Source organism: Sphaeramia orbicularis, chromosome 7 (genome assembly GCF_902148855.1).
Source record: "Sphaeramia orbicularis chromosome 7, fSphaOr1.1, whole genome shotgun sequence".
NCBI lineage: Eukaryota > Metazoa > Chordata > Actinopteri > Kurtiformes > Apogonidae > Sphaeramia > Sphaeramia orbicularis.
In genome coordinates, this window is record NC_043963.1 from 33098493 (window position 1) to 33122704 (window position 24212).

The following is a 24212-nucleotide window of genomic DNA, read 5'->3' on the forward strand; positions in this document are numbered from 1 at the left end:
ATTGTCTCCCTCTTTCTCTCTCGCTCTTTGCTTCTGTCAATTTCAAACCAGATGTCATTGTCAGAAGGCGTAAGCAGATGATGCACACACTCGGCAAAGGGCGCATGTGAAGAATACACTGTATCTGACTCACTTACAGAGGCACGCTGCCTCTCCATGGGAGTTTAATGAGTTTGATACATGAGATATATTTTTTCATCAACAGTCAACTCCACCTAGTGGTGTTTGTACTGAACAGATTTCTGGCTGCACTGAGGAATGAACTGTTATGAGGGAAATATTACACCAGCAATTGTTTATCTGCTCTGACTCACTTACCCTGAAAATTGTTGGAAAAGGGAGGATCAATACAACGTTTCTGCATATGAGCCGCTCAAAAGCTATAAACTGTGTAAGATACTGTTGCTTGTGAGTGAGTAACTGGCTCAGCTCCTTTGTGGCATAGGGGGCTCATCGCTGGTGAACAGTTGTAGACTGTGTTAGTAGGTCTCCTGCACCTCTTGGCCTGGCATCTGTGAGGCTTGCTCACACTTGCTTTCACCCAGCATGTGTTTGCTCAGATGAAGGAAATTATGTAATTAGCCTGTGAGGGATTGTTTTCGTTCTCTCTTTACCCCCCTCTCTGCCTTTACCCCTCTGCCTTTCTTTCCCTCCCTCTTCTTTTTTTTGCGCTCTTTCTAGTTTATGACAGCAGGAGATGGTTCCAATTTAATCCATACCACACCCTAAGCTCACCTCCGTCATTAATTGCAAGGGATCATCAGTGAAAGAGAATCACCGTTTGTCATACAGATACGTCCTCGCTATTGAAGAGCAGCTTTGTTGGACATGAAAGGGAGAGTTTCGGAGGTGTATGAGGGAGTGGAAATGGAAGATTTGGGTGTGCGGGGGGTTTTCTCGGGCTGGGTTTGGTTGGGTCAGGTTGTGTGCTGGGAGATGGGTGCTGGGGTACACACAAGCAGTGTCGGGGGGAGGAAAACCTGGCATTTTGCTCTCTAATTCCAGCCGGCCTGGAGGCCTGGAGCGCTAAGAAGGGCCTCACTGTTGCTCTCTGGATCAGCCAGGTATTGCTTACATAAAAAGCAAGTGAAAACAGCTGTAGGGATAATTAGCTTGATTCTCCATTACATGCCATGAGGGCCAATAACTAAAAAAATGGAGTTTTGTTTGGGTTAGAGCTGCAGCCCCAACCAGGAGGAAGTTGTAAAAGTCAGGCAGTAGAAAAAAAAGAGAGAGGGAAAAAGGAAAAATGTTGGGAAGAAAGGCCGAGCTCTTGAAGCAATTGTTGCAGAAGAGATGTTCTCTCTTCCTGGGACAACTTGATGTGTACCATATTTTTAGAGGTTTTAAAGGGCTACAGTTTCAAAATGATTGGATGTGCATGTGTGCAGAGATCTGGATCTTTTTTTTTTTACCCATTTAATATGTAATCTGAGTTAGCTAATGGGAGTGTGTGACTTCAGATTGATGATTTGGAGCCGGATCAAATCTTTTTTGTCATCACGTTTGGTGTAATGGATTACAACTGTAAACACTGCACAATGGAGCAAAGGAGATAATGCTTGATTTTTTTTTTTTTTTTTTTTTAACAAAACCCTTTGCCTTCAATAAAACACTCTAGGCTAAGTGCAGCAGTTTGTTTTCAGTATTAAATGGACGTTTCTTCCTGAAACATGATCTTTTCACAGCTTTTGTATGAATTTAATCAAAAAACCTAAAATATTTATGATTATATTTAGACAAAAGACTGAAAAAGTCCTCTTGTAGGTTGGTGGTTGACACGTTTTTTCTTGCCTTTATTTCACCCCAAATATACTATATGCCCTTTCATACCACCAAAAGGCTTATTTTACATCTCTCCTCTTAGTAGAGTAAGCTAAGGGGAGGGGACAAATCTTTGTACTGGTAATTGAATTTAGTGTGTTACTCCTTTTTCTGTAGGAGTGGAAGAACACCAACCACAGGGTAATTCCAAGTGAAAGAGCAGCACTTTAACACTGGTGGTCCTGCAAAGGTCCATTTAACAGGCAGTTTATATTAGTGGCACTTAAAGACAAGAAGGGGTTTGGACACTTACATCTAGACTTTCAGGTTTGGTATCCAGTCTTCAGCACAAACACTGATGTACAGAAAGTGAGACGTGTAGATTTTGGAAGATATACAACAATTCAATCAAAAAAGACACAAACCTTTGTTTAGATTATGTATTAACTCTCCAGAACCTCAACCAAGGATGCGGCCATGTGCACAGATACACACATAGGGCTTAACACAGGGTTATAATACAGTATAAATGTTTTTTTTACCCCAGAAAGACCCCTGTTTCATCAGAGGGCATTTGTACATTTTGATAAGTCAATCATTTTCCTGTCTCCAGATGCAAACTAAACTAGTATTAATATGAGAAAGTGCTCACCCTGTCTGATCCCGCCATCAAACACACAGAGGGTGGAGGAGTGGAGTGGAGGATGAGGGTTCAGCAGGGAGTAGAAGATAGGAATGGCTGATTGGGCTTGGAGGAAGATGATGGCAGAGTGAGTGAAAGAGGACATTTATCTACATTTGTACGTATTAATATGGCAGCATTTTTTCAAACTAAGGCTAAATACAGTGGTTTAAGTTTAACCCATCAAGACCCAAACAGCCAAAATCATGTAGTGACCTAAACTGTTTAATACCTGTTGATCCACTAATCCTAGTAATACATGTAAATAATTGGTGTAAAATGTAGTTTGTCATCTTTTCATGGTCATCAGATATGACCCATTTGGACGTTCAGAGGCTCCGTAGTTACCGTGGAAACACCATTATCTTCTACAACATTGATTCACCAGTAAAACCCATGGGGTTTGATAAATGACAGTGATGGAGACACTTGGTTTTTGTTCAGTTAATGATAATTTTTTATGGACAAAGTCATTTTTTCCTCAGTTTTCTCAGTTTTTAATATAACAACCCTCAACTTTAACCTGAGCTTTTATGATCATCTACATGATCAGTGAGTTAAATATAGGAAAATACCTGATTTACACTGAAAAAATGCAAACTATAGAGGTAATGTTCACGTAAGAAAGGTTAAATATAGAGAACCCCCACACACACACACAAAAGTAACACTGGGTCTTTATGGGTTAACAATAAACAAAAAAATATATACTTTGCATTTGTTTGCTTCTGTCTGACGCAGCCACACCTTTTGAAACACAAAAAAATTCTTCCACAAATATTTGATGATAAATATATCAAATATTTGGCGATAAATCACTTAAGAAAGGTTAAATCTAGAGAAAAATTTACATTGGAACTGACACAAAAGTAGCACTGGGTCTTTATGGGTTAAGAGTCATGAATGCATAGGTTCAAGTGATGGAAGAATGAATGGCGTTAAATAATAAAATGTCTTTTTCCTCCCCTAGTCCTACTTTAAATAAGGTGTCCCGATATGATAATGGAAGAGTGGCATGTGATCTGTGCAGTGTTAGTGCTTTAGTTTTATCAGAAGCTGTTGCTGTGAACATTCGGGTCAGGTTTTGCTTATTACCGGGGACTTCATCACATTCCTGCATATCCAGTCATTTTAAGGCAAGACTGCAGCACATTTATACCTCGTATTTGATTAATGTCATTTTTCTGTGTCCACCTCTTTCTGGCAAAATTCCTCTTATGAACACTTCAGTCCAAAGATTAGACTGCATCTGTTTTATATCATATATCATTCTCAAAGTAAAAACAATATCCATAGTAATAAGACTTAGAAGAGAATAGCCTAAACAGCTGAGACAGTTTTGCTTTTATTTTGTATCTCAGTCGTATAATTTACATTTTTGCTCAGGAAAACAGTGCATGGAATATTCTTTTGCATTTGCTCTTTTCCTTCTTTTGCTGCCTTTTGTAGCTGATGGTGCAGAAAATTGTGGACAGTGACCTTTGTGCTGAAAGGGCTTTAAGCAGCCTGTCAGAGCCATTTGAGCTCACTAAATTATTCCAAGTATGGCTCTAGCTTTCCCGGCTGATATAATACGCTTTGTCACATTTTCTAAAGCGGGACATAATCATGGCCGCAAACTCAGGAGCATAAAACTCGCATAAAATTTTAACACTCTGTCACAACACACCGACATGTAAAATAATCACAAGCCGATAAGCATACACACATTCATGACCACATAACGACACACACACACTTCCTCATTAACAACACGAACACAGGCGTCACACGTGAGTTTGTGTAGTGAATGCGTCTGTTGTGTGGAGGTAGTGAGGTGTTGACAGAGAAGAAAGAGGAGCAGTCTTCAAACACATCCACAGGCAGGTCGTGCTCTCCATTATGCCCTGCCGAGGGCCATATTTGTTGATTCTCTGCCCCTTGAATCATTAATTTAAGTGCAGACGACGGCAGAGAAACCTGAGAATGGCGTCCGGCGCACATACACCATTTCACACGCGCACATCAACGCAAACACACTCGCAAGCCATACACATGCACACACATACACATATGTCCTGTGCTCTACAACAAATGATGGCACTTTAATTGCTGGGCCTGTTTATTTACTCCTGGATGTAATGGATGGTCCTTCTCTGCCTCACAGCCAATCAGAGTGAGACAGGAAGAGCGTACCAGCCCTGCGGATTGGAACACTCACCTTTACACTCATTTTCAATAAATACACCCCTCTGGTACAAAAAGTAACTCCAATGTTAATCCAGTTATGTAGCACTATTTTAATCACTTCTATTAAATGTTACCTGTGCATATCTGCGACCCCCCAAACAGTTTTCTCACCAGCTACCCCCGTGTGACTGATGATAACGTCTTCAATGATTGGTAGTTATTTTGGGGCCTGTTTGCTCAGCCAATGAGGCGCCCCCAGCGTGCTAGACATACATCATTGTATTTTTCACAACCTAGCCCTCAGGATACAAGTGAGTTGTTGCTGACTGCTATGCTGCCCGAATAACAGACACACTCAGATAGAGTTTTTTTTCCTCTCCTTTCTCCTTTTTTTTTTTATTAATGAGCACTTGATGTTTGGGCTGCATCCAGCTGCATTTAGAGCATTCTTAAGGAGCTCTGGAAAGTGGCCAGACAGCGGGAGGAACAAAATGGTCAAGCTATAGCTACAGAAAAACCAAAACATCAACACTGGAGCTGAGTGTCTGAGTTGTCGTTCTCCATAACCACACAATGTATCCGTATGACGTAATGCTTTTAGGAAACGACTGAGGAAATTAAAAACAAATTAAAATGCTTGGCTCAATGATGCATCTTCATATCCTGGTGTGGTTTTAGCATTTGTTTTTCATTCTTTCACACTAATGCTTTTCCTTTCTGCTTCTTTTCACAGATACCAGGAGAGCCAGGTACAAGAGATTCAACTGCAAGAATACACACTCAGCCCGCCATACTGCCGAAACCCATATGTAAACGTACAGACACACACTCCAGGACATACCTTTACAGAATGTTGTGGACGCACAATTCAGCATCACATGAATTCAGTAAGACAAAAGCTGTGGCTGACTGAAGACCCTAGGAACATTTTGGATAAATGTCCTTCACAAGAGCATCAGTCATCTGTCCACAGCTTCAAGGTACTGGCAAGCGGTCCACTGCCTTCATTTCCCTTTGCTGTTTTTAATAGACTTGGAGCTGGATTCATTTTTCAGAGTTCTGGCTTCACATTAACCAACAATCATTTTACCACTGTTGACTACAAGTGTGGCTAAGCTGAGCCAGTGGAAGTCGCCGTAAACCCATGCCAATCCGAGACTGGTTTTATCACGGCATGAGCGTGTTTACTTCTTCAGCTAAATACTGGACTTTTGTAAATGTCACAACATGGACCTCAAAATCCACAATCCACAGAGACCTTCTCAATGTACCGTGCCAAAGGAGATGTCCCCGTCCAGTGAAACAAATTACTGAAACGGATCTGCGTCGGAATCCTGCGTGATCCGAGACTACCCCGTAAACCACCCTATTGCTCATTTGTTTGCCTATCTGCCACTTCCTTCTGAAGGATTGCAAAGAAATTACAAATCTGGGCTTGAAGATGCCCCACAAAAAACAGTTTGAGGATCAGCTTTCACCTTCTCTAAAATCAGGACCTTAATTAACAAGGAAGGGAACACAGCTGACCTCAAATCAAGCAGCTTACTGTAAGAACAGTGTGTTTATACATTTCTCCTTGTGTTCTTTTAGCCTGCTGTGTGTTTGTTTAATGAACCAATATCATGTTCTGTTTGGTTTTCTACATCCGAAACAGTTTTGAGTGCCACTCTTCTTTTTTTTTTTTTTTTTGGAGTTGTAACAGCTGTGTGTGACTTACTTTTCTGACGAGTGATGTATTATTTTACTGTCTATTTATTGATCCTGTGAATCTGAGTGACTACTCTGTTTATAATGAAGTGACTTGCATTTCAAAGCACTGTTATTACTTTTATCACTGTACTGAAAGCTGAGGTGGTGATAATGTACAGTTTTGTGTTTTCATTCAGCAGTATAACAATGTCTCCATTAAGCCCTTACCTAATATGTACAGTTTTTGTACAGTGTGTGTGTGCGTGTGTGTGTGTGTGTGCATGTGTGTGTGTGTGGTTTCATGCAGCTCTCATGATTGTGATGACTGTGAAAGTTTGAGGGTAACACTATTCACCCTTGACTTGTTCCACAGTGTTTCTGCAATGGTCAGCTTGTTTCTGTTGTTTGAATAAAACTTGTTTTCACTAGAACTGTAACATGTGTTTTATCAAAAGACAATAATGTGAACACTGACATCGGCTGTATTATTGGTAAATTTGAGCGCAACAATGGGTATTTTCACAAGATTAAAATTTCACCGCTGCTAATGGCAACTACAACAATAGACTCTTGCACTGCCCAAGAAAGAATTCTTCCCAGTTTTCATGGTCTACCAATTCTCTCTCTCTTTCTCTCTCATAAACTCAGCCAGATGTTGCCCAGTTTTCTTCCTAAGGGAACGGGGAGAGAGGGAGGGGGGGTACCGAGGCATGGTGAGGGAGGATTGGGATCAGAAATGTGGTTGAGCATGTTTTAAGTGCGCTCTAACACAGTCACAGCCTCTCTAGCATCCAGCACGGTAACATTAGCCGTGAACCGAACTGCTGCTACGTTTTCTGGCACTTCATTCTCATTTCTACCACAGGTTTTCAGTCAGAAAAAGAGTTTCATTCCTGCAGGAGGTATTCACATCGGGCAACATCTGACAACTATTCTGACAAATAGTGACGCAAACAAAAGCATTATGGGTAATCTTTAAACTTTTTTGGCAGACGGGCTCCACTGTGTTTATTGCTCATCTAGTTTTTGTGATTGTTTTCAATTGCAGACTTTTCCTTTATGGCGTTAACTGCACTTCACTGGAGTTAAAACAAAATCAGTGTAATAATAAGGACTGTGAAATCATTTTTTTCTCTTTTATTTCTCTTCCCTGTATCACCTGAGGCAAGCCTTTATTTGGGCATACAGCCAGATATTCAGGTTAATGCCCCCTTCCATTAATTTTAGCATTGTTTTACTTCTTTGACAAACTGTTATTCTGTCTATTTCCTCCATCCATATAAAATTCTGTCTAACACTGTCTGTCTTTCAACCCTTGAATGAAGCATTATGGGTAATCTTTAAACTTTTTTGGCAGACAGACTCCACTGTGTTTATTGCTCATCTAGTTTTTGTGATTGTTTTCAATTGCAGACTTTTTCTTTATAGCATTAAGTGCACTTCACTGGAGTTTCAACCAAATCAGTGTAACAATAAGGACTGTGAAATCATTTTTTCCCCTTTTATTTCTCTTTGTATATCACCTGAGGCAAGTTTTTAGTTGGGCATGCGGCCAGATATTCAGGTTAATGTCCCCTTCCATTAATTTTAGCATTGTTTTACTTTGACCAACTGTTATTCTGTCTATTTCCTCAATCCATGTGAAATTCTGTCTAACACTGTCTGTCTTTCAACCCTTGAATGTCTTCAGTGTGTTTCAGTGTGTGTGTGCTTCAGTGTGTGTGCGTACACTAAGAAATCTACAGTGACACAAGTGAAACTATTAAACACTTTGACCTGTGGCCCTCATCATAGAGTTCACTGAGAAATATGGAACTGTAAGCCTATGGATTCTTGCAGCATGTTTTGAGATAATGTACCATAAAATAATAATTACCTTAATGGCTGTAATGCTCACAGGCCTGCAGGTGATGAGAGCAGCCTGTATAAGCATACGATATGGACCTGCTTGTCTTGATTTTACCGAGAGGTAACCTGATCTGCTGCCAGTGAAAATCCTAACTCTGCTGTGGTATGGATAGGGTAATAGCCTCGGGTGCTTTATAAGTTTATTTTAGGTAATAGAGACGCTTGTTTTGTTACAGCCTGTTCCGCCTCTCTCTCTCTCTCTCTTTCTCTCTCTCTCTCTTCACAATTTCACCTACACTCAAATTCCTCGGTTCCTGAAAGTTAGGGACTAGAAGATGAAAAAAAAGGAATTTCAGGAGAAATGAGAAGCGCATGCGCAGTTTGAAGGTTTTTTTTGCCTCGCGCATCCATGCTGCAGTTTACTAGTTTGTGAGGGGAGGCGACTGAAGCAGGTGAGAGAGAGGGAAACGGCGAGAGGGAGGGATAGTCGGTGATACTTTTCTGCACTTCAACACACACGGACACACATACGGTGTGGGAGGACGACAGACTCCGACCTCAGCAGAGCCGCTGTTGTTCACGCGCTGTGCTCTTTTCCTCCCCCTGGCACCGCGCGCACTCGCCAAAGCCGCACTGTTTGGAGATAGTCCGCGCGGAAAGTTTTTTTGGAGCATACTGTCTGGAGCCGATAAATTGTTGCATCTGTTTTTGTTTTTTCCTTTTTTACTGCGAGGCGGATGATTTACTTTTTTGCATGTGAATATTTTTTAAGTCTCGTTGAGGAGTTGTCACAGTCTCTTCTGCGCAGAATGGAAGGTAAATTGACAAGTCGTTTGTGGCGAGGATCACCGTGTGGATCTGTCCGCAGGTAAATGCGCTATGACCTGAGCGAGTAAAGCCGCTGGATTTAATGTTCATAACAAGATTTGACTTGTTGACGATTTGACGTAGTCTTAAATATAATCTGGAACAGTTTTTTTTTTTTTTTTTTTTACTTTAAATAGGAGGCACAAAGAAGGCCTATGTCCATCTAAAGAGATCTACAAAGTGCACGCGACGGTTCCGCCAGTGGCACTGTGGGTTTGGGTTTGTGTAGATGCTTTTCCTTTGACATAGTCTCCACAAAGTCACGCACTGATCCGATAAAAGACACTGATCGATCCCCGCTGTCTCTGTGGACATTTTCACATTCCCTGCTGTCTTGTACCAGTTCTTTAAGCTGTTTTTTTTGCGCACGGAGCGCATGATTACTGATTGTTGGCGTCCGTGTTCACCAAAACACCAAACCTGAACAAGTCTTAGCATTTAATTTTCTTCACACTCGACCAAGCACTTTCACCCCCCTGTAAGAGATCGGGATAAAACGACAAGATTTGTCTTCACCACAGCGGAAAAGGAAACTTAAATCCACCTGGCCTGCACTGGGATTACTGGTTTGATATCGTCTCCAGAAAGTGGAATATACCTCTAACGGGCTGTGCTCCCCGGTGAGTAACCTACGACTGACATCTGATTTCATCCAATCACAACCTGTCTGAGAGAGTGGAATAAGTGTTTTTACTCAGACCTGAATGCACTCATAGGCCTGCTGGTTCTAGATGATGGCAAAAGGTCTTGACAGATGTGATGTGTGAAACAAGTTACTCCCATTGCACCGAATATCAGCTTCCAAATGGTTAAATTAATAAAATACACTTAAAGCATGCTCAGTTATTTGTTATAAATTAATATACAACTTCCTCATAGTCTGCTTTCCTTTTTCATTGTTAACACAAACCCTTTTAAGTCAGACTAACTTCTTTGTGCTGGTCCCCTTCATCATCAAATCCTTGTACCTGGCTCCCTCTCCTGGTTTTTTTTTTTTTATTCCTCAGGACAAGCAGGCATAAACGCACATCATCCCGCGCTATTAAATTAGAATAATATTAAAGTGGTTAAATAATTCACCTTGCAGTTCAGGGAATCAGAAAAATTCAGCATTTTTGATTTTTAATTATGTACTTAAAGACGGTTTTGCGCATCACAGCGCAAACTCCCAGTGTCGAGTAAAGTTCCTGTACGGAAAGCATCCTAATGCGTAAAAACGCATCAGAATTTAGCTTCTAAACTTATTAAAATATGTCTACATTCAGTGTATTCTCTTAATGTGAGATAGTTTGACAGAGGCCCCAAAATACCGCAATGATTAAAAAAAAAAACAAAAAAAAACTAGTGATTTATTAAAAATTAAATTTTTAAAAATCGGTGTATTTTCTTTCTCTTTTAGGAATTATACAAACTGGTGTATGTAGATGTGTCGCACTGTCCGATGTGTCAAATCATTTTAACTAAATTATTTTTAATATTTTCACCTCAAATATGCTCCGTTTAATTCAGCTTTTACAGAAACATGTTCCTTTGGTAATGATCAATTATCCGGTAAATCCAAATTGCTTTTTCACGTCGTTCCAAGGGGTCGTGGTGCGCAGGATTTTACGCAGCTATGATTCAACGGGCCTAATGCACATTTTATAGAGTGGGAGAAAAAAAAGAGAGAGAGAAGTAGGCTTTTTAAATATGCACAATGCTGATGGACAGAAGAGGGTCACATTTCTGTGTTTTGTAGGTTAATGTGTAGGTTACTGTTCTCTTGTCTGATTGGCTCAGACCCGCAGATTGTGATCAAATGTCCGATAATTGTACGCACCTGTGGCTCCACAACAATTAATGGAGAAGTGGATCCGGTCTGAAACCTGGACCTGGACCTGACCGTGGTGTCAATCCAGATCCACTGTCCTGTAGTGTAAATAATTAAAAAGAATAATAAAAAGTCGAATTTATCCTAAAATTTAAATAAATTTCCAAATCCTCATGACGCGCGTAATATCGCCAGTTAGATGCTGTAATTTATGCTTGTATGTGGAAAAACTGTACGTGAACGCAACCCCATCAAATATTAAATACAGTACCTAAACTGAAAGCACATGCCATTGTGTGTGTGTGTGTGTGTGTGTGTGTGTGTGTGTGTGTGTGTGTGTGTGTGTACGTGCGCGCTGGCGCTGGTTGAGTGATGGTGAACTTGGCCTGGTCTTTAATGAGTATTAGGCAGGCCCAGGTCTCCACGACTCAACCCTGGAAAATAACGCAGCGTGACAAATTAGAGCTCCACGGAGTCCCAAAATTCACACACAGCCCAACAGGAGGCCTGGCACGTCGCTCTAACGCACACATTTAGGTAATTATTTTAACTAATTTTCTGCCTCCATAGCAGCCAAACTACACCACCAAAGGCACGCACATAATTTTTTTGTCATTAATTCCTTGTACTTTTAGTTAAAAGCAAAACGTTGCCTGGTAAAAAATCAAGTCACAGTCCATTTTTTCGCTGACGTGGCTTTTTTTTCTCTTTTCTTTTTTCTTTTTTTTTTTTTTAAACTGTCTTGTATTTTATTTACATTCTTATAATGCACTGAATACATCCTGATTAGCATTCAGTAAATAAATATTGAACATTTGATTGAATATAATTAAACACTGAAATTGTCATTCTTCGTCAAATTAAATATTTAGTATTATGCCACCCGGTTATAGCATTAAACTCCTCGATGTCATTGATTTTATATTTAAGTCCAGTTGAAATGTATATAATACAATTAATGATATTCCAACCTAAGCATTTCTTTAAAAAAGGAAAAGAAAATTAGCATAATTTTATTTTTTACATAATTAAACAAAACTAAGAATTCAATTTGTGTATTTTCAAATTATAACTGAGAAGATGAAAATCAAACATATTAACTTATTAAATTCTATGTAAGGATTTTCTGTTGGTTTAAGATGCTGGAAAAAGTATTACTAGTATTTAAAATTGAACTTACTTACACTTCAAAATTAATAACAGTAATCTAGTAAATGACTGAATCATCTTAAGAACACATGGTCAATTCGTCATTAGTCTATTTATTGTCATATTTCTAGGTGATGAAGGCTGTCTGTCTTTGTAACTGTGTGTGTTTTCTCTGACTGGGCCTTTCTCCGTCCTCTCTCGTTCTCTGAGTAAAGTGGACGGTCAGGAATGTGTCTTACTGGGGTTTCCTGGTCATTGTGTCTTCCTCCGGCTGCACGTCTCTCAGTCTTATGTGATTCACACTCAGACCTGTTGCCAAACGACTGCTCTGTAGCTCTGACAGCCCCACGACTCTCATCACAAACGCATACACTCACTTGGTGATGTTTTCTATGTACAGTTTGTGTAGATACATTCAGGCTCCTTTTTCAGTTTCACACAGCTTCCGGTATTTTTCTGCATCATGAATAGTCCATTCTAAGTCAAGTCCAATGTGCATGGCCGGCAGGCAGACTAACATGCATCCTTTTCTTTGTCCTCCCTTCAGATCAGCAGCAGCATGAACCTGGGACTGAGCTGTGTGTGTCGGCCGGTTTGCTGGCTTTTGGGCGGTGTGTTGGACTCCAGACATTGTGTCTTTGCCCTCACGATCCTCACACTTCTCATGCAGGTGGTGGTGGAGGCCAACTCATGGTGGTATGCATTCATTTACTCTCCATATGTGCAGTATGTATGTGTGCGTGTCTTAATTTGTGCATAGGGTGCTTTTGTGTCTGTTTATTTTTCTATATAAATATTTCCAGCTTGCTTCAGTTTCTTTTCACTCATAGATGAGTCACTACATATATAAATTGTGGACCTGTGGCTGAGATTAAGGATAATATTGTTTTAACCCAAACATTTTGTTTAGCATATATATTTGTCTTCAGCTTAGTTTAGGAGTCAGTTACAGCCATAAGTGTGTGTGCATACTGTATGTGCGTGTTTGCAAAGTGAACCTACTCAGCTCCAGTTGCACCATATATGAAGTAATACAACATGCTGACTGTAGCACACTTTTCAGGAAGACCTTTTTCTGCCCTTATATTCTTTCTTTACATTTTGCCAAACCAAAATTATGAATATTATAGAAAACATAGTATACTGTGGTTTATGAGTTGGCATTCAAATATGTGCAAATATGAACTTGGTGTGTATGTGTGTGAATATTGTACACAGTTTGTGAGTCTTGGTGCTATTAGGAGGAATGTCTATACTTGTGTGTAGTGCTCTTAAACACAGAGCACGTCTGATACGCAAAAAAAAAAAAAAAAAAAAACCCTCACCATAGCACCACTTAAAGCAATCACAAGTCTTTACACCCTGTGGTTGTTTCTGTGTTTGGGTCTAATTGTGGATTTAGTGGCAGCAGTGACATCATGTGGTGAAGACCAAGTTATATGAAAATAATCATGTGAGGAATCGATTCAAAGAGGCTTTGTATCGATAAAATGTTTTGTTGGGCTCCATTCAGTGAGTGACTCCGCTAAAGGTCAAATAATTAGTGGGATTACAGACCCGGCTAAGGACTTGCACATTACCACAGGCCCTTTGGAAAGCTCGGTTTGAAGCACAAACTGTTTAAGTCTTTCAGTTTCCTCTTGGAGAGGACACACAGGTGTAAATGATTTAGTGTCGGAGCAGCAGGACTGCGTGTGTGTGAGACGGAGTGGCTGTCTGCATCTGCGTGTGTGTCTAAGCATACAAACAGAATGTGTGTGTGTTGTTTTTTTTCTTGTGTGTGCATTTCTGAGTATGTGTTGTGTGTATTCAGTCTGCGTTCCCTTGCTGCTGAGTTTCCCCAGTCGATCAGGTTACACTGGGGGCTAATTGTCTCTCTCTTGGGGCTCAGGGATGGGCTGCTCTAATTGTCCTGTGGCCTGGAACCAGATGCTCATACTAGTGCTCCTCTCTGTGTGTTTCAACTGTGTTTGTCCCTGTTTCTTTGCTTTTTAATCCATTTTATACCTCTGTCTTTTTTTCTGAAATGCCAAATTAAATAGGTATGCTCACTCAGCAGAAATCAGATCATGTTTCCAAAGATATGGCTCTGAATTGCCCCTCAATACACTGTGTTACTGTAAGGAAATGCTTCTAAATACTCAGCAGGTCTAAATGTATAGTCTTTGTTAATAACCACAGTGTAAGACTGTTTTTCCCAAACATGTGCCAAGAACACTATAAGGAGTATCGAGAAAAGGATGAAAGAAAAATTATATGAGGCGTAAGTTTGGAAAAATTATGCTTAACTGTTTATTCTGGTGATTCTGATACTTTGGTTTTGTCTTAAAAATTCTTGGACATTTTTTGCCCTTTAATTTAATACATAAAAGTGATATGATTTGAAAAGAGTAAGCATGGTTCAAAAATGAGATGACCACAAGTTAAAAAGTTGGGGAATCACTGCTTAAAGATATTTCTTCTTCTTAATCCATGCTTTTGTTCGCACTGCTTTTCCTTTCATTTCATTTTCCTTGTCCTGGTTTGATCTTTTTCTTTTTAACTGCATGTGTTTGGCCTTTAATTGTACATGACTTTTCAGATCACTGCCATTAAGACACAAAAGGGTGTAGGCATCTACTTATTCCAGTAAATAATAGCAGTTTGTTTCACTGATGAATGTAATTTCATTCACTGGAGGAATAACGAGAAACTAATCAAGTGAAATCAGCTGCTGATTGTGTGTATTTGGCATGAAAACATGTACATATGGGTCGTAATGGCACATGAGTGAAAACAACCATATTATGTGTCCTCTTGTCTCATCCAGGTCTTTAGCCATGAACCCTTTGCTGATCCCAGAGGCCTACATCATTGGTGCTCAGCCTCTGTGCAGCCAGCTGGTGGGCTTGTCACAGGGCCAGAAGAAGCTCTGCCAGCTCTACCAGGACCACATGCAGTACATCGGTGAAGGCGCCAAAACAGGCATCAGAGAGTGCCAGTACCAGTTCAGACATCGGCGCTGGAACTGCAGCACCGTGGACAACTCCTCTGTTTTTGGACGGGTCATGCAAATAGGTAGGATATATGTTACATGTTATAAATGTATGTTTTTATTCTTCAATCCTCAGTAGTTGTTACCACAGAAACATCTATTCTTCTGGGGACATCTTCCAAATATATGGATCTCAGAAAGTGTAGATATGCAGTGGTGTAAAAAAGGTTTTTGGACACCCTGTGCATTTGGGATATATTACATTAAAAATCACTCCTAAGCCACTGAACTCTGCCGAGTATTGTGCCAGTCTCCACATTGTCTCATCTGCACATGCTCTGTTCCGTAGAGGTCTAAATTGGATGTTTCACCAAGATAATGTAACGCACCCACGACATGACATGATGAAACTCTCAAGAATGTCTACTTTTACTTGTTAACAATAAACAATGACACCATTTACATTTGTCTGTATCTGTCTGATGGTGCTGTTGGGGGGACATATTTCATGATAAAATTTTAGATTGTATACAATTTTTAAGGGTGTCTGAAAACTTTTTCCACTACTGTAATTGCCCAATAATACAAGCTTTACTTAACTTAACACCAAAGCTATCGCCTTCACCTAAAGTGTCATAGTCCTAAATGATTCCCCTTTGAGTTAAAACAGTTTTTAATTTCTTTTATATATGATATATTAAGTGACACATTGTTTTAATCATGGGAAAGGGAACATGAAGAGGCACACAGGTCATTAATACAGATGTCCTGATATTTACTTGCTGTTCAAGGCATTCCTCGGTCTTCGTGCTCCCTCCCTTTGAGCTGCCATTCCTCTTGTTTGTGTGTTTATGTGAGAGTGTGCGAGGGAGACAGTGAAATGTATGAGGCTGCTGATTCTCAGCAGCTGTGTGGAGGGAATAGTTGGTGGGTGAGGTTGCTGGATGAAGCACATGTGGCTTTGGCCTTTTAAACCAGCTCCCGACATGGAGCAGAAGGGAAGTGGAGAATCTGCTTTTCCCCTGATGAATGGGAGACGATCGAACACACATCCAGCACTAACACATACACAGTCTGTGTAGCTGGACTGGAGCTGCCCTGTATTTACAAGCAATGGGAGTGCACTGAGTGTATACACTAATATATCACCGTGTCACAGATTGCCGTCCTTGTCTATATGTGTGCACGTACATGCAGGGTTCTCAGAAGGTTCCAGAGCTTTACAGTCCCCTCTTAAATACAGATGCTGCTCTTAGAGACTATCGCTTAACAATTTTTATTTTCATTTTCTCCACTGCACAGGGATAGTTTGTAAAGTGGGTGGTTTACTTTTCACCATTAGCATTTATTAATCAGGACACGCCAACTACATTAAAAACAGTTCATGTAATACATCAGTATTGCAGCATTTGAGTAGCTTGGAAAGCGGTTAGAATTTGGAGTGGTCGGATCTTTCAAACTTGCCTTGTAACATTTGTAAAAAAAGATGTTGTTGGTCATGTTAATATGTGGTTCAATCAAATAAAGAAACAACAAGTAACAATACAACTTCCACCTCAAATGAATGGAAGAAATAGTTAAGGGAATTTCATTTGTGGTGTGTACAGCATTAAAAATAACATTAAAAAAACTGCAAGCAGCCTGTCTTTTCCTGAAATGGTGCCTTCATTACTTTGGATGATCTACAGACACACTGTCAACAGTTTTCATTAGAATTACCTCCTAAACAGAGAGTAGTTCCACTGAAAACTGATCACATTGAGGTCTGCGGATTATCCAGACAGACAAAGAGGTTGCTGGTGAATATGAATCTAAATGTAATATTTCAGCACTGTGAGCAGCACAGTTAAAATTCCGTTGATTGTGTTTTCAATCATGGGAAACAGCTCAAAAGTTGGGAATACACTCAAACTATCTGTGTGGCTGTGTCACTATAGATTAATGCAGATGTGTATTTTTTTTTACTTTCTGTAATTGGACCTTACAGTGGGCTGTTTTTTGAGCTCTACACAACAGTACATGCACAAATACATGAGTGTTTCTTTGTGAGCCCACTCTGACTGTCCATGTTTCTACCCCATGGCTCTGGCACTGACTCTCCACAGATCAGTCTTCATACAAAACTCATCAGCAGCCATTCTCCTATTCCTCTTCCCCCTCTACCGGGCCAAGTAAGAGCGCTCTTCCCTTTATATATGTCGGTCTTAAAGCCTGTCAAGCTGTCCGTCTGTCTGCTAGCGTTGGGCGTTGCTGGAGGTTTAAGGCTGTGGTCCGGGGAGGTGGGGGTCCCTCTCTCTCCAGCCCACCTTGGATAGTTTAGAGTGGGTGACAGGAGAAAGGAAAGGCCCTGGTGCTCAGAGCTCCAGGATGAAGGGAGGCTGCTGTGTGGGAGATGACAGTTTATCTCTTTACAGGTCCACTATTATGCCAATATCCTGGGGCTGGATTAAAATTTGTACTAGACTAATAAATCCTATCTCTATGATCACCTCTGCTCCTGCCAGACTATCCCACCTGGGTTTCTTGCAGACTTTCCAATAAGGATTTTTTTATCTATATATATTTTTTTTTTTTTCAGCTATTGTCCGTTTTTATCACTGTTTTATTGTGATGAAGAATGTGCATCTGTCTCCTTTTCCATTTGGCTTTTTTTCTTTTAATGTCTTTTTCTTGACTTATATCTATTGCTGTCTGCTTTTTTTTCTTCCCTCATCTCTCTTTCTCTGTCCATCTGTTATTGTCATTATATCATGCTCTCTTAAGGTTTGGCCCAGCAGGTATACGCGCTGTGCATTTTTATTTTCTAATGGCGCCCCTCTTTAATGTCAACACACATTCTCATAGTTTGGCCGGCTGTTTCTTCTTTACTTGCTTATCTCCTCATCTCGGCTTTCTCTTGTAGACTGTGGCTTTGTAAAGTGGTGGTAATGGCTAGAACATTTGGTGACAGCGAAAACTGCTTACAAATATCTTTTTCTTGTTTTGTCTTACTGCCTCTTGTCCCTATAGAGGAAATGTTGAGGGGAGTAACAGTGAAATTCAATGAGTAGTGGCTCCAGAATCAGTCAGTTATGACAGATAAAGTGAAAGAGCTGTTGTCACTTTTAATTTGGGTGAAATGGCAGCTGTTTGTTACATAGGATATCAGTCACTGGAGGGCGCTGTCTTCTCTCTGGCTGAATCCCAACAACAGCAAACCAGACTCCACTGTTGAGCATGTTGGTGATGAGGAGCCTGCAGCACTTGGCTGAAGTGCTCTGTAATCTTAAGTGTATGGTGAATGCTGTCATATGACATCACATCTCATAGCACTGCACAAATTCTTGAAGCAAAATGACATTGACACAGTATAGAGTAAACATACACAGATAACCTAAAAACGAACACGGCGTTCGGATAAGCCAAGTGATAAAATAGAATTCTGACATGTCTAATTTGGTCTCTCATTTGTTGTCAAATGTGACATGATGATCTTGTTTGTGTCTCCGCAGGCAGTCGAGAAACGGCTTTCACTTACGCTATCAGCGCAGCTGGGGTGGTCAACGCAGTGAGTCGTGCGTGCAGAGAAGGGGAGCTTTCCAGCTGTGGGTGCAGTCGTGCAGCTCGGCCCAAAGACCTGCCCCGAGACTGGCTGTGGGGCGGCTGTGGCGACAACCTGAACTACGGCTACAGGTTCTCCAAGGAGTTCGTGGACGCACGTGAGAGGGAGAAAAGCTACCCCAAAGGCTCGTATGAGAGCGCTCGGCTGCTGATGAATCTACACAATAATGAGGCCGGGAGAAGGGTAAGACAAACTGAGGTTATATGCACACAGAAATAGAGCGTTCATGTAAAAAAAAAAAAAAACAAGCTTTAGTTGTCATCAGATAAGAACAAAGTAGGGAGATACAAAGTGCAGAACCTAGAAAGAGCAAGACGAGTTGGAAGTGAGACAATCCAGGTCAATCAGATGAATCTGGGCTGATCATCTGTGTAACAGCTCTGTCTGCTTTCCTCTCCTGAGGCTTTGATCTGTTGGGAGATGGAATCAGTGAAGGCAGCTTGGGGGTTTCTGCTCTTTCCAAACATCTTGAAACCACCTTAAAGAAGACGTTATGCCAGATATCTGTTGCCAGGCTGTGCTTTCAAGAAGGACAAATGAATGGACAATGTTTTCAGTTCACAGTTGGAGACATGGATATGATCATTGTTCTTATGAGATCATGAGAACATTGTGTTAATATTTATGCAGACAGAACAAATTAGTAATACGAAGCATGCACCATTCGCTTGTGTCATTATTCTGCAGGTCGCCACATAAGTTTTAATGTTTTTACAGCTTCTTGATTTGCTTTTAATTGAGTACATCTTCTCCCTTGTGATAGACGGTGTCAGACCTGGCTCATGTGTCCTGTAAATGCCACGGTGTGTCAGGTTCATGTAGCCTGAAGACCTGCTGGCTGCAGCTGGCTGACTTTCGCAAGGTGGGTGATGCACTGAAGGAGAAGTATGATAGTGCTGCTGCCATGAAGCTCAACTCGCGTGGGAAGCTGGTGCAGTTGCACAGCAAGTTCAATGCCCCCACAAACCACGACCTGGTGTACCTGGAGTCCAGTCCAGACTACTGCCTGAAGAACCAAAGCACTGGCTCCCTCGGCACCGTAGGGCGCCTTTGCAACAAGACCTCAGAGGGCATGGATGGGTGTGAGCTAATGTGCTGCGGCCGTGGTTACGACCAATACAAGGCCCAGATAGTGGAGCGCTGCCACTGCAAGTTCCACTGGTGCTGCTACGTCAAGTGCAAGCGCTGCACCAAAATCGTAGACCAATTCGTCTGTAAGTGAGAAGAGGAGCCTTAACTTGTGCGATTTCTTGCAGACGATGGGCATACATCTGTGTGTGTTCGTGAGCTGAGGAGCAAAGAAGTTGAACACAGAGAAAGAATGGAAGAAAGAAACTATATAAATTATATTTATAGAGTTAAACAATTATGCCTTTGCAAAAAGACTGACTCTTTTTTAAAAAAACAAAAACTTATGTCTTCAGAAACTGAGAGTATCGTGAAATATTTATTTTGAGATTGTTATGTTTTATTTTGGCTCAGTCGTCACCAGCCAATTTTTAACCCCATCAAGTGCCTAAAAACTGTCCGAAAATCTTCCCTTCATCCTTTTTTTTTTTTTTTTTTTTAAATTTGGTAAAATATAGGTTTTCTTCTCAGATGGGCCACACTGATTGCAAAATTGGACTGTGATTCCCATTTCTGATATTTGTGACATAGTTGACTATGAGGTCCTGGTTTGTTGGTGGAGACTGACTGTACTGAGGAGAGAATGCCTGTGTGCAGTAAAGTATGGATGTGTTTTCATGGGCCCAGTCCCAAACCAGCCTTCACATCCTCACATCCCCAAGTTAACTTGTCTCCTCTTACCACATGTTGAGTAAGGAACACTGTTGGTACATATGAGTTCTTGGAGTACAATGGGTTACAATAAGAGGGCTGTTTAGGGGATTGGGCCATTTATTAAACTGTCCCAGAAGCCTTAGCGTTCCCCAGGTGCTGCAACAAGCCCTCAACCATTATGCACTTTTAAACAGAGGCTAAAATCTGTCTATACATGTCTGTTTGATTGTTTTTGTTTTTTTTTAACTACAGTGCATCTTCAGTTAATATATCAATATTATAGCCTACATTCTTTTCCATATTAATACAGATTATCCATCTAACATTATTTTACAATACTTAAAATGGTTTGAATATATATGGGCAACGTTGTGGTTACAGTGGTGAAATATTCCATGCTCTGTGTATATAGTATGTCTATCCAACCAATCAGTAAACTGTATTTATTGTCTTTAACCAGATCTTCTTAAAGCTTCAAATAGAAAAGCATCATCTCCGTCATTGATGAATGTTTAGTCATCCCCAAGTTTTAAAGTCACTTTTTAATGTTTTATCGTTCTCACTAATGTGGCTCTTCACTGTTTTTTGTAAAGGGAAATGCACCTTATCGTTACAGAACACCAACTCTTTCTTCTCACACACCTTCGGCTTTACAGTTACACACATGTATCACAGATGTTCAGATTTTAGCATTGCCACAGATTTTTTTTTTTTTTTTCCAATACCACTTGCTTACTACTCAATATCCCTGTGATGATTCTCGATAGACAAAGCATAACTATTTCTACCAATCCAACTATGTATATTTATAAGCTTCTCTTTGAATTTGAGGTTTGATAAAGTTAATGTGTTATAGCTGATATTTTGTTACTTTTTACAAATTGGCTCAATGCTCTGCTTTGTTTCAATAAATATCAAATGTAAAACCAGCAGAGAAGTATTTCCATGCCGTATTTATTTAAATTTTCTTGGTCGAGTTCTGTTTGTTTGTGCCGTTGCGGTGCCTTAAATAAGCTAATTTGACTTTATAAAGAGATGTGAACACCGATTCCGCAAAAGAAGCCGCGACTTTGAGGAATTATTTATGTCCTCAACATAAAGTGAGTCTGTGTTTCTCAAATGCAATTCCATTCCTTCAGTTTCCTCACCCGTGGGCAGATTTAGTGACAGACAGTCGAACCCACATTGGATGACAGCTGTTTTAGGTGTGTGGTGAACAAAGACAAGAAGAGTTTGCTTGAAAGCTTTGGAAGATGGCCTGAAGATTGGGTGTCTCTCAGGGGGAAGGTTGAGGTTGTATTATAACCTCCCCCCACCACCTTCTAAACTCGACAACCCAGTGACCGTGGATCAGTTAATGGAATGATTAATCATATCGTGTCAGGAGAATAGGAAGAGGGGGATTTGAAATGTAGGGAATGGGGCTGAGCCTGTCTGGAAGATGACTGGGCCTTGTCAGACACTTGTGGAGCTCAAGAGGAGACGTGGAGAGAAGACTGGGTAATGAGAAACGGGGGATTACATGAGGCCTGGATGAGAGTGGAGTAATAAGGAGAGTGGTTGTGAGAGGAGAGGCCCGAGGGAGAGGAGCAGAGAGAAAGTGCTTAAAGGGAAGTAGAGCTGAAGGACTGCCATTACAGAGTAAACGACCCTGACATTGACTAATATTTACACTTGTAAAATGATACTGCCTTTAGGAGCACATCCCATATGTGACCCTGTCAATTGGTCCCGTGTGTGTCCGTGCACTTGTATGTGCACCCACATGCACCAAAAGTGTTACATCATGACAAGTGTTTACATTTCTGATTGGTGTCACATAGGCCAATAGGCAAAAGCAGAAGAGAAAGATATAAGGAGTGACAGAAATTGAAGATTAAAATGTAAAAACTGTTATAAAAAAAAAAAAAAGACCCAGTAGAGACCAAAAGCAGCTGGAGGTTTTACATATTTGAACCTTCTGTCAACAGTAGGGTTTATATGGATGTAAAATCACCCTTCAAGTTTGGATCTAGTCTCTACTTGAAGGTCAAAACTACTTGCACTTACAGGCCTGACGTTCATACCAGCAGGGCCCAGTTATAGGAGGAAAAACTCCAAATCCAGGTGCACGGAGCGCTGATACAGAAGGAAAGAGGAAACCTGAAACCCACAGGTGCACCCACAGGTAAGACGTACCCAGAGAAAGAAAGGAGCACGGATACTTACGAATGCTCCCATGAAATGCTTTGGATGTCTGAACTTGGCAGGCCTCCCTCCACCTGCCCCTTCACCCTACTCCCACCTAGTTTGGCGGATAATGCGGGCAACTGTGTAAATATTTATACTCCCGTTCTGCAGTAACAACACTGTCTTTTTTTGGTTGTGGTCACGGGGCGATAAAGCTGTGACTTAGACTTCCACACACAATTAAGCACTTACCGCAAGATCGCCTCTTAGCTTTGTGAGTACATGTGCTGTGAAAAAATAACTCATTTTAACTGTGGCTTCTCTGTGATGTCTTCTTTTCACAGTTTTGTCTGAGAATACAACAGTTAATGTAAATGAGTCCTCTCGTATCATCTCACATTTATCTACCTGTTCACTGAAAATAAAAAAAGGTACAATAATGGTTGTTAAATGTTGCAAATTGCTTCTCATATCATGCCTGAGTAAGTCTAAGTGTGCAGGTATATTTTTGCATGCATACAGAGGTGATAATTATGATGATGAAGAGAACGGGGTGGATAAAAACTGAGGTTCACTCTGCTTAACAAGTGGTTTGACTCTATTCTTCTTCCACTGCATTAAAATTCCTTAGAGGTTCTTCAGGACGATTACGTGACAAGCCGTGTTTTTCTAAAACAAAGCAGCTGGTTGATACGAGGCAACCTCCCTCTGTTCAAGCCAAATCTGCTGACCACAACTTTTTTAGATTCATAAATATTTTGTTGATTTTGTTCCTGCAGTGGAAAAGGATGAACTAATGCTCCATTTTAGCTGAAATATGCCAGGTTACGCAATCCAAATGATGCGTTCACAACACATTTTGCCATATGTGAAACAAAACCTCAGCTTGAACTCTTGTCCATCCCTTTTTTTTTTTTTTTTTTTTTTTTTTTAAAACTGTGCTCTATCAGAGAAATGAAGGGCATATGATGATTTTACCTGTAGATATAGTGACACATGAAATTAGATTTAAGATTGAGCAGAGTAAACTGACACTACCCAAACAGCTGCAGTCATGTATAAACACAGCGTCTTCTGATCAGCCAGCTTTGTCCTTTAAAGCCTCACAAAGTGGAATACATGAGCTGTCAGTGCAACAGCTCTGGCAAAGCTCAGCTCTCCAAGCCAAAGTGGAGCTTGTTCCATTCTGCGGCTCTTACTGTAAAACTCACATAAAGATACAACAGGGGCCAAAATAAGAGCGCTCCGTGGAGCTGCATTTAGAGCTATTTGGGATTGTGGTTGTGTGTTTTAGAGAAAGAGGGCAGGACAGCGCACCGTGACGTCGCAAACAGTCTGGACTGGATCAGAGACATGAGTCGATGCCACAAAGTTACCGTCCCCCCAACCCACCCCACCCCACTCCACCCCACCCCTGTCCTCTTCTCTTGCTCACCACCAGTTCTATCCAAGTGTCCCTCCAGAAACCACCTCCACCACAAGTTGTTTCAGTGGGGCACAACTCTGGCTGAAAATAGAAAGGTTATACATAGAGGTCAGGATTTCTCAATGTGCATGACTGAAGCGTTTGTGCATATGTGTGTGTTTGTGTAAAAGAAGGGAGGTGAACGAGACACAGGAAGGCAGATCAATATGAGGTCAAATACTGCAAAACCCTCCAAAAAGTGTCCAATTTTGAATGAATCACTTTTTTTTCTATAGTTCTTAA

The 24212-nt window shown here is 40.8% G+C and overlaps 2 protein-coding genes across 2 annotated transcripts in view; both read left to right on the forward strand.

Annotated features, from left to right (window-relative positions):
* Positions 1 to 6735, forward strand: part of LOC115422054 (ERC protein 2) — a 175402-nt gene extending 168667 nt beyond the window's left edge. Inside the window, exon 20 of the mRNA XM_030138098.1 lies at positions 5349 to 6735. The gene's annotated coding sequence lies outside the window, so the exon portion shown is untranslated. The remainder of the gene's footprint in view (positions 1 to 5348) is intronic.
* Positions 6736 to 8591: 1856 nt separating this feature from the next.
* On the forward strand, positions 8592 to 19962 carry wnt5a (wingless-type MMTV integration site family, member 5a). The gene is made up of 5 exons (XM_030139776.1): positions 8592 to 9639; positions 12526 to 12674; positions 14788 to 15035; positions 18444 to 18736; positions 19317 to 19962. The coding sequence occupies exons 2-5, from the start codon at positions 12538 to 12540 to the stop codon at positions 19773 to 19775; spliced, it is 1137 nt and encodes a 378-aa protein (XP_029995636.1). The 5' UTR covers positions 8592 to 9639; positions 12526 to 12537; the 3' UTR covers positions 19776 to 19962.
* The last annotated feature ends 4250 nt before the right edge of the window (positions 19963 to 24212 follow it).